The sequence below is a fragment of the Melopsittacus undulatus genome, chromosome 4 (genome assembly GCF_012275295.1).
Source record: "Melopsittacus undulatus isolate bMelUnd1 chromosome 4, bMelUnd1.mat.Z, whole genome shotgun sequence".
NCBI classification, from domain to species: Eukaryota; Metazoa; Chordata; class Aves; order Psittaciformes; family Psittaculidae; genus Melopsittacus; species Melopsittacus undulatus.
This window is the reverse complement of record NC_047530.1, coordinates 33,504,117-33,522,612: the sequence shown is the minus strand read 5'-3', so window position 1 is coordinate 33,522,612 and position 18,496 is coordinate 33,504,117. Positions and strand designations below refer to the sequence as shown.

Below are 18,496 nucleotides of genomic sequence, written 5' to 3'. Positions count from 1 at the left end.
ATACTGTCATGGTTTAAAACCCCATCTCAGTCTCCCTCTCACCACAACCCCCCAACACCACCACCACCCCCCCCCCCCCCCGCTCCTGGAGGGATGGGGAGAACCGAAGGAATGCAACTACCACGGGTTGAGATAAGAGCAGTCCAGTAACTAAGGTATAACACAAATCACTGCTGCTACCACCAATAAAAACAATGATAGAGGAAATGAACAAGAAGAGAGAATACGATACCACCCGCCTAAATGAGCTCGACCCGGAAGAGAGCTAGCCCAAGCCCTTCCGGCCAACTCCCAGTTACCACCCCGAGCATGACGTGCTGTGGTATGAAATACCTCCTTGGCCAGCTTGGATCAGGTGTCCTGCCTCTGCTTCCTCCCAGCCTCCCCTCCTTCCCTGGCAGAGCATGAGACTCACAAAGTCCTTGGACAAACCAAGCATTTGGGCAGTAACTCAAAACATAGGTGCTATCAGAACTGTTCCCAGCCTGAAAGTCAAAACACAGCACTGCACCAGCTACCAAGGAGAAAAAATGACTGCTACTGCTGAATCCAGGACAGATACGCTGGAAGTAGCCTATTAGGTATTGAGTACACTCTTTGGCTTTATCTGCATTTTAGGCAGCTAAAATTACTAATAGTTTTCCTACAGTTACTTTTGAAAGGAACTCTAACTTTGCAAATCTGTGGGTTTCAATTGTTCCAATTCACCAATGCAAATATAAATATAGTATATATTAAAGCATAATTCTTCCATAATTGCAGCATTACCAATTCATGGAAATCAAACAGCAGGGACATAAGTCTTCAATGTTCAGTCGAATCATATTGTTTTCCTCATTCACGTTATTTAAGCTTTTCTCTGACTACAGTGCCAATTGTCTCATCTGGAAGTTCTAAATCTTTTATTCCCAGATTAAGTAGTTTTTCATTTGCCTTTGTTAAACAGCACATGCCCTCTCATGGCCTAGTTACTTAATAAACCAGAATCTGAATCTCACTGCACTACTTTGTGCTTTCAATTGTGCTGCAGATTTTGAATTCTTACTTTCAGTACCCTCATCTAAATCATTTATGCAGAATCCTATGAATAGCAACAAGCCAAAACCTTATCACTTTATGGTACTCTGATGCATTATCCTTTTCCAGGCTGAAGGCTGATCTGAAGACTATCTTTCCCCAGAATATTTGGCCCACTGTCTAACTAGGGGGCTCATGAGTCCAGCATTTTAAATGTAGTCAGTGATGGAAAAGCATGTCAGTTAAAGCTGAGCAAATACCACTCTTGGGAGTGCAATAGCTATAGAACTAATAAATTAATTCGAGAGAAGCAAAAGACATTGAGAAGACTTCTTTTACATACAGGAACAGTACTGTTCAAAATACCTGACAGACATGAAGAATATTCTAATACAGCACTGTAATTCAGTAGTATAACTATTAATTATATCAGTTTAACATGCACGTAATTCATCACTGTAAGATTACTCAGCATGCATAATGGTCTTGAGCTAGTGCTGACCAGTACAAAAGCTCATTGCAGGAATCAAGTCCCTGAAATTTAATTTTAACATTGCTGATTTCTGTTACAATAAATAATTAAATATTAACAACCAATGTGGTGATGTTCCTCCCTTTTTTTACAGTGAAATTCGAAATCTTAGAAATTTGGATTACATAGATCCAGATGCCTTTAAGGACCTCCCACTTCTGAAATATCTGTAAGTATTTAGCACCTGTAACAAATTGGCACTTAAGCCTCACAGGTGACTCTACAATATAGCAGTTTTGTTTCTTTGCATTTCATTTTAGAACTGATTGCAATGTTTTCCCTGATACTTTATTTCAATGACAGAAAGCCAGCTAGGGTAGGGGCTGGAACTTAGACTATGTTTGCAAGAAAGGAGAACATGTGCACAGTTCATCAGTAATTTTGCCATTCTTCTCATGCATTAAATGTCTGAAATACACTAGGGTCTCCTTGGTAAAATTCCACAGCTAGCTTTCTTCTTATGGTAAGTGTATTTTTTGTAGGAATATTGGGGAGAAGGGACACAACACAGATATACACATCTTTTATATTTACTATATATTTACACAGAGGTTTAAAGCATACCTGTCAGCTAAATGTGAAAGACCATCTATAGACACTTGATTTAATGTAATGTCCAGCAGAAAGGAATCCTGAGGAATTTTCTGTATTCCCATGATGTTTCTAAAGAGCAGCACAGAGTAACCAAATAATGAAATTCTAAAATTATAGCATAGGAAAGAGAGAGGAGAAAGAGTATCTTCTGTGATTGAGTAATGTTTAGAAGACTTTAAAAAGGGGGGGCATGGTAAGACTGTTGCAGGGGTACTGGTGAGAAGATTTTTCCTATAGATCTGAAAGCAATATAAAAAAAGAAGTTAAAATAATTTCATTCCAGGATAACAGTTTTAAAAATTGAGACCTAGATTTTCTTATTTCCACTCTATAGGAATTCAGAAATAAGGGACATTAAATGTATTTACATTTGAAAATATCTTCCACTTTTAAGCTCTTAGGCTCAATGAAAGATAGTGGATTTGAGGGTCCAGACTACTGTCTGAATCTCTCAAGTGAATCCAGAGTTATCAAGTTTTCTTCTCATCTCATAGGCTATTTCACTGCACATATGCTCAGCTGTCTTATTATTCTGTATTTCCATTTTTTAGACACTATAATTTATCATAAATCTGATATTTTTATTTTTTAATTGTACTAATTGTACTTGCATCCTTATATTTTGGACAGTTGGTTGTAAATTAATTGATTGACAATAGGGAGGATGAAATAACTGTCCCGCACTGTTGAATGTTTTAAATACATTAGTTGTTGTTGTTTAGTAATCCAGTATGTATCATTCTTTCTGCTTCTTCTCTCTTTCAGTGGTATTTTTAATACTGGACTCAAAGCATTTCCAGATCTCACCAAAATCTACTCATCTGATGTGAACTTTTTACTGTAAGTATCTGTCCTCACGGATGGTTAAAACATTACCATCCTCAGATCCCAAGAAAGCCTACAGTGAAGGTTTCTGTTTTGGAGAAAAACATGAAATACGTATGACAAAGCTCTTCTGCAGCTATATTTTGATCACCATTAGTACCAAACCTGGAAAATGACTGGTCACATAGCACTATACATTGGACCTGGATGAATAGACACACAACTGCATTTCTCTTGAATCAGCCAAAGCACACAATACACAACTTCTACAATCCCACATGTACCTTCTGATCTGAGATAAACTAAACAAGTTATTCTATGCTTTTATTTATTATGAAGGTAGAGAACAATTATAATAAAATTGTTCTAGAGGAGCTCTGTTCGGCAGATGTTTGATTGTGATGTTTCATCTCCTTTTTCAGTGAAATTGCAGATAATCCTTTCATGACTTCAGTGCCTGCAAATGCTTTCCACGGGCTTTGTAATGAATCTCTAACTCTGTAAGTTCTTCCAGTTTAAGTTGCAATACAGCTACCTCTCTCAAGCATATGGCAAAATGTTTTTAAAACCCCAAATCATTCTTGTCCTACGCTAGTAGTCTGTAACAGAGACACACCATAGACAACTAGTACCCATAATCTAATTTGCCTTAACCCTTTACTTTAACAGTGATCTGAATCAGTCCTATTGCTTTTCTTTAAACTGACTTGAACAAAATGGTTTTGCTTTTGTGTGACCCTGATGTCAGTAAATAGTTATATTGGTGAAAAATTAATGGGAAAAGGTTGCAGATTTCTCCTTCTATAAAGCTACAGCATGGCTAGAACTGTGTATAACCTTTTTGCAGCCTAAGTGGCACATACAGTGAAGGCTAATGGGTGGCAAATTTCAGAAGAGTCATATCTGAAAAGCTGTTAAATAAAGTTCAGTTATGCAAGCCATACTCAATGTTACTTACAGGAAAGGGTGGAGGGGAGTGAAAATGAATATCCAAAAAGTCTTTTCCTACCTAAATAATTCTATGACCTGAACTAGGAGAAATTCTAAAATAAATAAATAAACAAATAAACAAACAAACAAATAAATAAATAAATAAAATCTTTTTGTTCTAAGGGAGCAAAAGAATAATTTGTAAAATGTCAGGCAGGCCTGATGGAAAAATCCTAGCTATTTTGCTGGGTATTAGCTCCTCTAGCCTTCCTTAATCAGTCCTAGCAGATTTTTCTTTCCTTGGGTTTAGTTTAAGGGTGAGAAAGTTACAGCGGTGTGTTTTAGTCTAGTTCTATCTTTGCTGTAAAAAGAAGATGGCACACCTACCACATGGTGCTCTTACTCAGCTTCATTCAAGAATGCTGCTGGGCATTTGTTTGACCTTGCGCTATAGTTGATGCTTCTTCAAGAAATTTAAAATTAACCCATCCGTAAATGTGCTGTTGCCAAGAGAAATGATCCATAAAATGTTAGGTATTCCAGTACTGAAGCAACGAAAAATACACTTTTTTTTTCTTTGCTTGTAGCAAACTCTACAATAATGGTTTTACCAGCATCCAAGGCCATGCTTTTAATGGGACAAATCTGGATGCCATGTAAGTAACAGACCATTCTTTTCTTTCAGGAAAAAAAAAACACAAAACCCAACTCTCTGTGCTTGTTGTAAGCTCTTAAATATATATCTTATTCTAATTATTTTTAAGGAACAAAAAGAGGATAATAATTCTAGCCAGCAACAAAAACATTAGCACCTAATGTCTTTTGCAGTGTACTTTCATTTGGGATGTATATTTATTTATAGCTCAGAAATCAAATCATGGTAGGTAATTACAGTGTAATTTTGTTCTGGTTTGAAGCTACAATAAAATCTCTTTTGATCAGTAACATTTCTAAGACAATTTGGAAGATAATTATGCTGGTTTACTTACACAACATTTATTTTGCTAAGCGTAGCACTGATAATGGTAGCGGCCCTTTCACAGAAATTTCTCATCTACAGAAAGAAGCGGTGTAAGGTGTTGGAAGCAATTCAGAGGAACTGGTCACTTGCATGAGGAATCTCATGCAACATCTCAAAAACACAAAGTAACCATTTCAACTTTCCATTCACCTTCTTATTATAGTTTCTGGAAACTAATATTTAGTGAGTCAATATCCTTTATACACCATACCCAAATCATCTGCCTCAACACAGAAAACATCTCAATTCCAGAGGCTCCACTCACTTTGGCAGATCTCACTCTACCCTTAACAGAGGCTTCGCTGAAGAGCCTGACTAGCAATCATCTTATGAGTAAAGAGGTTTCTTCATCATGAGTTCTTAAATTAACCAGAGAGGTATGAGGATAGATAAAATTATTGGGCTTGAATTCTGTAAGAGCACTGAGATGCTCTTATAAGAGCAAATGCCATATTCTGCACCTGGGATAGGGTAATCTGGCTTATATATGCAAACTGGAGACAAGAGGCTGGAGAGCACGGCCCTGCAGAAAGAGATCTGGGAGTCTGGATTAATGGAAGTTGAATATGAGCCAGTGGTGTGCCCTGGCAGCCAAAAGGGCCAACTGCATCAAACACAGCATTGCTAGGCAAGGTCGAGGGAGCTGATTGTCCCACCCTGCACTGCATTGGTGCGGCGGCACCTCAAGCTCAGTGTGCAGTTTGGGGTGCCTCAGTGTAAGGACATCAAACTGCTAGAGTGCCCAGAGGAGGGTGACCAAGATGGTGAAAGACCTCAAGGGCAAGATTTACAAGGAGCAAATGAGGTCATTTATTCTGTGGAGAAGAGCAGGCTGAGAAGTGACCTCATGTCAGCCTACAACTTCCTTAAGAGGGGCAGTGGAGAGGGAGGCACTCCCTCTGGTGCCCAGCAATAGGGCACGAGGAAATTGAATGGAGCCATAGGCAGGGGAAGTTCAGATGGGACATTAGGAGAAGAGGGTAAGAGGGTGGTAACTGAGAGGGTGGTCAGTCACTGGAAGAGGCTCCCCAGGAAACTGTCAGGGCACCAACCCTATCAGAGTTCAAAGAGCATTTGGATGACACTCTTAAGAAGCAGGGAGTTGGACTCCATGAGCCTTATGGATCATTTTCAAATTCAGATATTCTATGTGTCCCTACCCATAGCAGAGGGGTTGGAACTAGATGATCTTAAGGTCCTTTCCAACCCTAACTATTCTATAATTTTAAGTGTATCCTTCCAGAGGCTGGCTATGATGCCCTAGTTAAATAAGTAAAAAAAAACCCAAACAAACCAAACCAAAACAACCTGAACAAACAAAACCAAACAAAAACTCCAAACCAAAAAAGAAACTATAACAAAGCTTACTTTCAGGGCTTTATCTACCAGCCATAAAAGTGGTTTATTACAACAAAGAGTTTTCTCCTAATTAAATCATATCTCTTTTACCTGGAGCAAAGCACTACTCCAGATTTACAAGGTAAACCAGAGAGCTGAACATCAGTGGTAAAACCTTTATCTGTTTGATAGACTACACTGAAATTTCTAAACTAATTTTCTGAAGTAGTTTGGTTACCATATGCCAAGATAAGGTGTAATTTTGCTAAGTGCAAGCTTGGAGATTTGTTGTTTCTAGCAGCATCATTAAGTTAATGCAAAAGGCAAATATTTCTTTTTCTGTATTTTGACATTTCTAATTTGAACTCTTGCTTATCTGCCACTGTACAGCAAAGAAGGTACCTGGTTTTCCCTGGGTCTGATCCCAGGTCCTTTGAATCTGATGCAACTAGGAGCAAAAAGAAACAAAAAGAGTGAGGGGAAGAAATTTTAATGGGTTTTGAATGATAATGTCAAGGAGGAAAAAAAGTAAAAAAGGAAAATAAAAACAATAATTCACTTTTGACAAATTTTTCAAAGACCCTATGTTCCATCCTTACATCAGAATACATTTGGGGAATCTCAGAGGCTGCCTTCTACCATGCAGTGTGCCTTTTAACCAGTATTGGGATCTTAAAAGACCTGTGTAATTTAAGGATATCAAAACAGTCAATGCAGATATAGCAGTGGAACCATGCATAAATGGTTTCCATCATCATACTGAATAATGGCACTACTACCTAATAAATCTGCAAACCACAGTATTACTGTATATGTTTTGTAAAGGTAAAGAAGTAAAAAAAAACAGGATGAAGTGCAAGATGACACTTCTAAGCCAACAGTGTTCATCTGAAACCCGAGTCCCTCATTCTAACACATCATTAAGGGCAGTGAACTGCATCACTCCTGCAGACTTCTGCAAAATGGTGCTTCTGCACCAGTGTTTATTTCTGTAAGAAAATTGGTGAGGAAAGAACATTTTTAAAAACATATATCCAGCAAATGGCAAAATTTATATGATGAGGTTTTGCAGAGCTGTCTAAATTACTGAAATGGGAAAAGTGCAATCTAATTACAAATATAAACTGTAAAAAAATATATTTGCTTTAGTATACACTCTCAGGGGTCACTTACAATGGCTGATTTAGCTCAAAGTCAGGATAAACAATGGTGCAGAAAAAACATACAATGAATCCTTAACACTGTTCATTTACCAACCTATCTCTTTTGCCCGTGCTACCTTTTTTTAACCTATGTTTCATAATTCAACAGGCTGCATAGATACATTACCAAGTTACATTTCCAGAGCCCATTTAATATCAGGTGCCATGAGTCTCTTCTACCGAGGCACCATGGTCCTAGGCAAGGCTTTACAGCATTGATCATTTTGCCATCATTTCATCAAGCGGAACATACATTCCCCTTGACAATTTCCCTGGCAATGGTCTGTGTTCTCTGCCTTAATGGGTTCCATTGCATTTCTACAGCTGTACGTTCCCCTTTGCTGGCTTGCTTTAAACTTCTCTCAGAGATCCTTTCTCATTATAGTACAGAAACAAAATTCTTGGATTGTTTTGTCTCTTTGCTTATGTAGTGCCCCTCAGCTGAGAGAGCTACATGATTCTCCATCCTCCTCCAGGAACTACTAAAATTAATAGATTATTCTTAATCTCAACACAGTATTTCAATTTCCATCTCAAGTTAAAAAACATGACTAGGCTTGATGCCTGCAAGTCATTTCTCTTGTAAACATTCTGACAGAAGTTAACTGAAGTAAGTAAAAACACTACCTAAGGTTAAATTGCTGTCTTATGGAATTAGAGAATCCACACGTACATATACAAACACACATATGTGTACGTATGTATATATTGCAACCTTATCTTCACTCTCTTTTCATTGCTCAGCCAATTCAACATATTCCTGTCTGTGTGCTTAGAAGACCTAGCTGCTTGTCACTGTAATCCTCCTCCTCCCTGGCTAACCAGGAGGAACCACCTTGTCAAGGAAATTAATATGCCTGCAATGTTTTGAAAAGTACTTTTTAGCTGAACAACTGTTCGAAACCCACATTTTTAATCTCTATGTCAAATATACTCAACTAATACACACAAGCTTGCATCACATGCATAAAAATAATGCTTAATTTTCCATTCCATCATGTTCTGTGCATGTCTGCTCTTCACAGAATATCATAAAATCTGCTCAGTGCCATATATCCACTCTGACTCTGGCAGAAAAGCATGACCATGACACCTGGGCTTCTGCTGCTCCTGCAGGTTGTTTAATTTATGCTCTCTCTTGTAGACCTGCAATTGTGGAACTACTGAAGTAAAATTATTTCTCCCGAGTCTTTCCAGAAAGCCCATAAATTCTATTAGGCCATTGAGAACAAAAGCCTCAGACAGAAATCCATAGCCTCCCTAAAGCAATTTGGAACTAAACTGAACTACCTGCAGTAATAATCCATGTATTTACAAGTCTCAAACTGCAGTTTCAGACCATGGTAAAGAGTAATCAATAAAAAATAAAAAAATAACTATTCATTCTAGATCAGTCACTTTTAAATCTAAGACCACAGAACTGAATTTAACATTGACAGTCCCACTTGGATTATGTTAATTTTTTGAGTGCTCAGCAGCCTTGCACTGCCTGTCTTAATCATCCACCTTTAACTCAACTATAAATTCCTGACTTCCTGAATCCATGCTTCCTTATATGTCACTTTCCAGAGTGATGGTAATTAATGTTTGCACTTGATTACACCAGTCATGTAATCATAGGAGAATTATGCAGAATTCCACCTTTCAGGAAAGTGTTGGCCACTCAGGAAATTTTTCAGTTTCCCAAGACTTCAGATTATTTTTTTCCTGCATCTAAGCGATACAGAACATGCATCATTTTTTCTTTCAGATTTGTCCTCCTTCTCACTCTTTATCTTGCTGCTTTTATAAAAAACTTCATTCTTAACTTTGGTTTGTATCTGGGAGCCTTCATGAGGCTATGGAGATTTTAAAGTACTTAAAACTTATTATCAACCTCTAAATAAGGAGGGCATTATTTTTATGTTTGTTGATTAAGCATTCCTGTATCATGTAATTCCCCACACCTCATTTTGATAGAAGCAAAACCATCCGTTTAACCTCATCCACACAATTTACCTGAAGATACAGTTTACATTCACGTCTTTATGTGTACGATATATTTTTTGTCTATTTAATTTTGCCTAATTTTTTTGGCCTATTTATTTTGCCTATTTATTTTTTATTATTTGATGAGGGTTTTAATTTATTTTCAAAAAAGCAAATCTGTATTTTGCTCCTTGAGTACACAGAAAATACAGTGACTGATTATGTTTCAATATGTTGTTGGGATAGGATGGTTCTTATACATACTGCTTTTGTAAATCTGCTTAGGCAACTAACATAAGATGATATCCAACCTACGGATAACAATTTCCAAATCACTGTGTTTTGTTTGTTTCTGCAGCTATCTGCACAAGAACAAATACCTGGAAGTTATCAATGACAATGCATTTCTGGGAGTGTACAGTGGACCAACTCTACTGTGAGTAGGAGACAAGTAGAGACAGCTCTAAAAATACTACTATTTGAGGTTGCACTTTCTTTCCAACCACTACTAGCAGCAGAGCACCAGAGATGGGAATGACATGTTTACAAAAAGAGTATCAGCAACAAATGCTGTATGTGCTTTAGTGAACTGATTTAAGAAATGCTTGCATCTTACATTGGAAATACTGTTCCTACCAATTTTTCTTTGGAAAGATCCGGTACTACAATCTGTCTTATGACTGTACAATTGCAGTACAGTTGTAACATGAACTAAGGCCTCTAGTAGCACACAGAAACAGGAAATTGAAACAGATAAAAAGTAATTTCAGACAGAATAAAGTTACCTCTAGTGCTGTCTTTTCTTCTTTCTCATGCCATTTGGCTTTCAGTCTGATTTTATAGTCCTCCAAAGAACTCTTCACTAAAATTAGGAATCACAATGAGGAATTAAATGAAAAACTTTAAGAACTTTAGGAAGAATCATATTCCCTGACTCATCATCTAGCACGTAACATAGTGCGTAGGACTGAGAGGGAGAAGTGAAGTGGGGAAACTGAGTTCCTGCTCCACTGCAAAAATCAGGTGGTGCTGGGAGTGCTCACTCCATGTAAGAATCAGTTTTACTTTCTGCTCTTGAGGAAAACAGCATATTTATATCAGAATAAGAGTATATTGGTCACAGAAGAAATCACAGGGTCCGCATAGGGTTCATGACTAATATGCCTTTTACTTCTTATCATTGCATCACCTGAGGGTTAAACCTGAGTCATGCCTTGAATAGACAGATCCGAGACAGCAGTGAGAAGGTAGTGTTTTCTGACCATGACTTAAAAGTTACACAATCTGGATAACAAAAGTACAGTCAAGGCACTGGTCCATCATCAGGAGAACTGGCCATATAGGCAGAGCAAAAGAGGGTGTTCTGGAAGCAGAAGTCAAGAGATCAGGAGGGAAACCTGAAAAAGCTCTCAAAAGGGCTGTTAAACCTCCCGCTCAGAGACTTTGTGGTGGCTGTTGCTCCTCTTCCTCCCTGCTAGCTGGATCATCTTCTTCATTTCCATTACTTCTGCTTTCAGGAGGGCTCAGGCCACCTACCACTGAAGTAAGAGAGTCATTGCTGGAGAATTGCAACAGAGGCTGTGTTGGTGCTGAGTAAACCTTTTTCATTAGTATTTGGCTAATGAGACCTTTTTCTTAACTATGCACATGGCACCAGAGAAACCCTCTCTCATTTTGTTCCTGGTCAGAAAGACATTTTTCAGTTGACATGACTTTACCTGGACACCGTATTTCCATCACGATACTACTGTGTCACAGTAAATACACAGTCCTGAAGCAAGATGCACTCTGCTGTTTCATCTGGGGTCTCTGTTCCAGCTACAGCTGTAACAGTCTCAAATAGCTCACTGCACATCTTCCCTCTAAGGCTACTGGTGGTACAATGGGTTGAAAAGCTCCTTTCTAGGGATGGCAGAAAACAAAACACTAAGGATTTTAAGTCTAAGGGAGATAAAAGCTTTCAGCAGCACAGATTTTGACTCTTGGAGTTATGGTGGGTATTTAAAGCACCAGTTATGTTGTTACGCTGAACAAGTGCACAATTTATGGCATCTTATAAAGGGTTGTGGGGTAATCATATGCTATAATAATGTTGCCATGTAAGCTCATTCTGCAAGGGCTTAGCTTTAAGGTGTGTGAGCTACGTGAAACAGCTTGTTTTAGGGGCTAGAGATGACTTCCTAGGACATGCATATGTAACTGTAAATAACTTCCTTCTCATCTGTGCTCTCAAATTAGGTTTCTCAAATGACAAGCAGTTTTTCTAATCTTTCCTAATTATTGTGCTATCCCAGCTGCCACTGATCATCGATCTCAGGACATGGTCTACATTTGCAGCCTGAACAGCCAGTTACCCATCTCCCATCAGAATTATATACCTCCATGGCTAACAATATGTATACTTAGAGAGAGAGATGGTACTATAGTGACATTACAGAGATGTATTGCTTCTCAAAGGTAAAGGCATAAAAAAGCATGTAATTAACAGTAAATCAACAGTGATTAAAAACTAGGGTGTGAATTTGTTGTGTGAATTTGGCCACACTCTTTGGCCACCTAGTTAGATGGTATATTTAAGTAGGCATTTAAAAGTCAGCTGATTATTTTTTTTCCTAAATTTGCAGTTTACAATAGCAGAGGAAGAGGGGAGTGTGATCACTGAATAGAGAACATATGCCAGTAATTCTGATTGCTTTGCAACTGCTGTACATTAAGACATATGTGGATATATACATAGAAATGCTGGTTTTAGAAAAACATTTTAACAATATAATGGCAGTACATTGCTCTTCATCTGAAAATGCAATCTTGGCTAGGATTCAGCAACTCAGTGGACATGATTTACTACGTGATCCAGCAAGTGCTGCTGCCTAGAGCACAAATTCAACAGTGTACAACAAAAATAAAATCATGCTCATTATTCAATTAGCTTTTGCAAAACACAGAGGCCAAATTCAAAACATTAGTAAATGTCACACAAGATACATGTAACTAATCTTTAAAAAAGCAGAAGTGCTCTTTAAACATCATCTCCCAGTCTAGGAATGGGTCCTACTTTAGGAATTTCCGTTCTGTTGCTGCCACCAGACACAAAGTCTTCAAGCCACAGAAGCACTCTGCATTCTGCTAATCAAACAATGCAAATTTGTAGATTTAAAGAATCCTGTAGTAGATAGAGTAGTCTAAACCCAAGTATTACATACTTTATGCTTTTTTTTTTTTTAACTACTGTAGTATTGCAGTACTCAAATGCATGCATGATTAGGTAAAAACTGCAGTGGTACTATGACACATTTAGTCTAATTTTCTCAATTATCTTTTAAATTATTATTATTACTTGATTTCACACTACAATTCCATGTTTCCAGCTGTTAAAAAAAGATTACTGACAAAGCTATTATCCCTTATATCTAGTTCTGAACTTCTGCCTCCATAGAAACAGTGAAGAATTTGACCAAAAAATAACAACCCACAAGAATAAAAATCGAAGTTGAGCAGCCAAATATGTTTAACACTTGTATCATATATACAGTTGGTTTGGAATATCTCTCTTAAATAGTAAGGTACATTTTATACCCATTTTCATCTGGAGCTCTCCAATGTCTCTGCAACATTAAATCTGGCATGCAAATTTTATATAAGGCAAGCGACAGCCTAGAAACATTACACGAGGTTTACGAGAACGCACGTGAGGAGAAAAACAATATAGCTAACAATCCCCAGTGTTAAAACTGGTTGAGTGCGCTTCGGTTGCTGTTATGCTCCACAGTGTAGAGCTCTACACTACTGCAGACACACTACTTCCAGCATCTGAGTGAGCTCTAGACCATGGTGTCTTAAATGCTAAAGTCTGGTCTGGGTCTAGGCTGGAAATGAATTTTGTTAGCGTTTTATCATAATCCTAAACATTTGACACCTCCCACAAGTAGCATGACTGACTTGCTTCCACATCAGCTTTTTTTGCCAAAGGTTTGTCAAAGGCCTTGTGAAAGTCCAAAGAGACCCTGAGTAGTTCTTACTGACAACACTCAGAAAGGTTTGTAAAGCAGGACCTATTTTTACAGAAGCCTTTTACATGTTGACTTCCCCCAGGTGTATCATATTAGCGGCTCATGTGCTGCTTCCTGCATGGAGCTAAGCTGAAGGTTACACACCTCTTTCACCAAATCTACTACTGCTTCCTTGAGATGCTTCAGAACTTGGTGAAAACCATCCAGTCCTCATGACTCATTACTATTCATTTTATCAGTTTCCTGCCTAACCTCTTTTATAGCCTTTTCAATTTGAGACAGATCCTCTTGACAAGTCTATCAGACCTCTTGCCCATTCTCTTGTGTTTAAGTATGCCAGCTATAGCTTAGCAGTAGTAGCAAGACACTCTTCTGTGCAATGTAAACATTGCTGTATTTAAATATATTAGTTAACAATATTAATGAGGCTGACATAACTGCAGCTAGTTCCCATTTTTAATGAGCAGCCCAAAATCAAGACTGATGGTACAATGACACAGAACAAAGAAATCACTTAGGACCATGAATCTTCTGTATGAATGAAGACACAGATGCTGTAGTCCGGCAAACTCCAACTAATTGGATTAATGCTGCTCTGAAGATTAGTAATTATTATTTAAAACCTTTTCAATCCTATGCTTTCTAGTTTGAAGACAGGTGCTGTGCTGCTTGAAGTAGATTCTGAATAGATAATCATCAAGATTGGAATTGTGAGGTAGAAAAATACCTGCCAATCCCACACTTCCTTGTGACCAGTTGACACACAGTTTGTCGCTAACATAATGTGGACCTATGTAGGGTAACTAAAAAGTTATCTTTCATGGGGAGACAATTTACCACCAGACTCCAAGGAGGCTTTTCCAACTACAACAGCAGTGGTACAGACAGCATCACAAGACCTCTTGGTGGCAGACACCATACTGGCAGTTTAGGGATTTCCCAAACTGGGGATTTTGGAAACTTCCAAACTTGTGAACTATTGTGCTAAATATGGCCCATGGATGGGACTATGCACCTAGTGTTAGTCCTGCAACATGATTAATCTTAAATCAACTAGAACTCCAAGACAGAGGTGCCTCAATCTTCCCCCAGACCCCCCTAGTTTAAAATAAGTAATTTCTTAAAAAACCTAAGCAGTACCCAACTGCTAAAATACACACCCAAATATGCATAAATAAAAGACTTCAAAGGATTCTGTAAGATAAAAACGATGTAGTCTTATAACTAATTCTTCCAAGCCCTTTCTTCTCACTGAACATACCTTTCCTTCAGACTTTTCAACAGCACTTGGTAACACTCTTTGAGTTGCCGGACTTCACATGTTCGCCTCTCCTCCCAGGGAGTTGTTTCCTCCACCTGAGCCCCAGGCTGGCTGCCCTCTTCTGCTCACTGAAACACCATCCCCTCCAGGGCCTGGAAAGGCTCTTCTCTGCAGCTGTTTCCAAGGCACAAGCCCTTGTGCCCCAGAATGTTCCTCCTGACCCAGTCATTTCTGATGGGAATGTGACTCAACTGTGAATAAAACAAAAAGAGATATTGTCCTTCTTGTTACCTTGTTGTTTGGCCTGCACAGTGAACAGTGGCACTGACTTTCACAATCCAATGATGCAATTTTGTGAAAAGATTATCCCTTTTTCTCATTTTTAAGCCTCTTCCCTCACATTCTCAGGTTCCTCAAAACAAATCTCACAAGAATAAATAATTCCAATCACCTTCTTTACAATATGCATGGCACATATAGTCTACTACCGCTTTAGTCCTAGGTTTTCCCAAGAGAAAGATCTTATCTACTTATTACTTCATATATAAACAACTTGATATTTTCAGTCATCCTTCCTGTAGCTTTCTATGCTCTTATTGTAAACTGCATAGAGTAGTTACAGAACTGAATGCAGTCAGATTTACAAAGTGAAGTTCTTCTGTTCTATGTCTTTCCTAAAAATTCTCAGCATTCTATTTCCCTTCAACATTATTAAATTTCACTGAACTGACATTTGCAGAGAGGACTCCAAGATCTTTCCAGAGCATTACATAAACTCCATTGTAATCTATGTACAGTTAAGATTGCTTTTTCCTAAATGCACTTTCCATTCATCAGTATTGAATCATATCAATTATTTTAATGCTTTGTCACTTAGTATTGCAGGACCCTTCTTCTTTAGACAATCAGCTTTAGCTTTCACTACCTTTTATTACTTTGTGACAGAAACAAGCCTCGTTGCAGCTACTCTCATTCTTTTTCCAGACTGTTTATGAACATTTCAGTAGTACCAGCACCAGGCTAGCCTCCGCAGGCCTCTGCTGCAATGATGTGTATATTCCAATACCAATTCATTTTCCATACTTCCTCTAGCATGAAAAATTATCACGTTCTTGTCTTAATCGATACAAGAGAGCTATTCCCTTGTCAGCTAACAGATTAGTTACCTCACCAGCCCTCGATGGCTGATTTTGTCAAGACTTCTCAGAAATCCTAATCCATTTTACAAAACAGGATCATCTTTCTCCATACACTTGTGCTAGAACATCTTCACAGAACTCTTAGTCTGTGAAGCATTCTTTCCCTCCCAAAAAAATCTTAGCACCTCTCATGACACAACATTTAACCATGTTCCCTTCCTGCAGGTAGCTGCCACCACCATGAGGACTTGATGGAGACCCATGGGGGTTGCTGAAAGGCCAGCCTTGTCTTGGTAAGATCTAGTCCGAGATCTAGTTTACCAAGATGTTTTGCTTCAGAAATAGAGCTCTATAAAATGAGGAAGTTAGTGAAAACCAAAAAGGAGCAGTTGATTAAGGCTACTAAATGGATTAAGGGATTGGAGGATCTGTCATAGGATAGGCTGAGAGCTGGAAATGTTTATTCTGGAGAAGAGTCAAGGAAATCTTATCAATGTGTATAAACACGCAGCAGGGCAGAGAGGGGAAGATCTGGGAAGAGGGAGCCAGGGTCTCCTCAGTGGTGTCCCGTGACAGTGCAAGCGGCAACAGGCACAAGCTGAAATACAGGAATACATACGAAAAAACTTCTTTACTGTGAGGGTGGTAGAATGCTGGAACACATTGTTGGGAGAAGCTGTGGAGTCTCCAGTCCTGGAGATACTGAGATGTCAACAGGACACAGCTCTCTGACCAACCTGCTCCAGCTGACCCTGCTTTCAGCAGGGAGATCAAAACTGATGATCTGGAAGCTCAACTATTCTGTGACTCTTTAAAAGATAAAATGACAGCAGACAGCATTCAGACTCTTCTAAAAGCCAATTCAGGGGCTTGTCTTATCTTCAGGGGCTTGACTTATCAAAAATGACTCCAGAAGAACAAAAAAGAAGTTTACGTGCTTGAAATCAACTAGTTGTGACATATTTGAATAGGTATGATACAAAGAAGCTATTAGGAAAAAAAAAAAAAAAGAGAGCCCTCCTACAGAAAGGGGAAGCAATTTCTAACTCAATTTAAAAACAAACACAAGCAAATTAAAAGAAAAAAGTAAAGTAAATCTAAACCTTTCAGAAGCAATTTTTTAAGCATAAAATTATTAATAATTTTCTTTTAGCTGCAAGAAACCAGCCAGTGGGTGAGACTTCTAGAGGGATAAGAGCAGCACTCGTGGGAAACAACACATAAAAAAAAGCTGAATTGTTTATTGCTAGGGTGTTCGTGATGACACTGGCTTCAAACAGTGTTCCTGCACTAGAATCTTTTATGCTTTATATATATATACTTTTATACTTCTTTAAAGAGTACAACTCTGAAAAAAACCCATCTTTACTTTTAGTGTCAGTAGAATAGGTTTTAGGTTAAAGCAAAAAGTGAGTGAAAAACAGTAGCAGGACCAGATGATGTTCACCTGGCAGTTCTGAAGGAAGCCACCTCCCCCATGAACTGTGCAACGTATCTGCTGAGGTAGACTCAGTACCAGAAGAACAGAAAGCATCAACGTAACACTAAATTTTCTGAGTGTTTCAGGATGGATTGAGATAAAAGAGTATAATTTTGGTTTACAAAGAACTATTGCTTTAATAATTACAATACTTTCTACTGAAGTATCCCAATAGGTTAAAATGAGTCTAAAGAGGTCTAAAGGAAAGTCGCTGTTTCAATGCAAGATGTGATTTTTTTAAGAGTTTTTAATTTGTTTTTGCACAGTCATTTGTATCTTTTTCACTTTAAAGATGCAATTTTAAAAGTTCTGCCATTTCTGTATCATCCATATTCTCCACTATGAGGCATTACACACAAGAGCTTTAAAACACCAAACAAATCACAGGAGAAATTCATCTCCTACCTGAATTTGAGTGGTATCAGAACTTACAGTGATATGAAATTCCTATCTCCTCTGGATTTGATTTTTCCTGTAGAATTCTGTGAAACTCTTAAAATTACTGGGAGAATCTGAGGAAAAAAAAAAAAACAAACAAAAAACCAAACACCTGATCTAGTTGCTGGATATTCTGACACACTTGTCTTCTTCCTTTACCTAGGGATGTCTCCAGAACAGCCATTGCTAACCTTCCATCCAAAGGACTGGAAAGCCTCAAAGAACTAATAGCCAAAAATACTTGGGCTTTAAAGAAATTACCACCTGTAAAGCTATTTCTTCAGCTAATGCGAGCTGACCTATCATATCCAAGTCACTGCTGTGCTTTCAAGAGCTGGAAAAAAAACAGTGGGTGAGTTTTACTACCTTATATTCCATTCTAAAGCATACAAATAAAGACAGTGTTTAGTATTAACATAAAATTATATCTATTGGTACTTTCGTAACCTTTGTTTTTTTTGGTAGAGGACATTCTTTGAAATAGAAATTACAATTTCAAACTGACAGAAGAAAGACTTTCTGATATAACAACTTGTAGGACCCTTTTCAAAAGTTTCTCCTTTTGTTGAGCCCAGAAATAAAAAAAAAAAAGGAAAAAGGGCAATGTGTTGTATAACACAGAATGGGCTACAGGAAGGCCTGGAAAATGAAGTTTTGGAGGGATTATAACCTCATGTCTCATTCTAATTGAAAAGCTCTGAACAGATGATTCTGGATTAACCCTGTAGACAAATATTTCAA

At 38.0% G+C, this 18,496-nt stretch overlaps 1 protein-coding gene across 3 annotated transcripts in view; it reads left to right on the top strand.

Moving 5' to 3' along the window:
- The window catches only part of TSHR (thyroid stimulating hormone receptor), a 49,836-nt gene that overhangs the window by 28,744 nt on the left and 2,596 nt on the right, over positions 1-18,496 (top strand). For all 3 annotated transcript variants that reach the window (XM_005148861.2, XM_005148860.2, XM_005148859.2), the window contains 6 exons: positions 1,644-1,718; positions 2,909-2,983; positions 3,391-3,468; positions 4,486-4,554; positions 9,786-9,863; positions 17,919-18,107. In XM_005148861.2, coding sequence (XP_005148918.2) covers positions 1,644-1,718; positions 2,909-2,983; positions 3,391-3,468; positions 4,486-4,554; positions 9,786-9,863; positions 17,919-18,107 — 564 coding nt within the window. The remainder of the gene's footprint in view (positions 1-1,643; positions 1,719-2,908; positions 2,984-3,390; positions 3,469-4,485; positions 4,555-9,785; positions 9,864-17,918; positions 18,108-18,496) is intronic.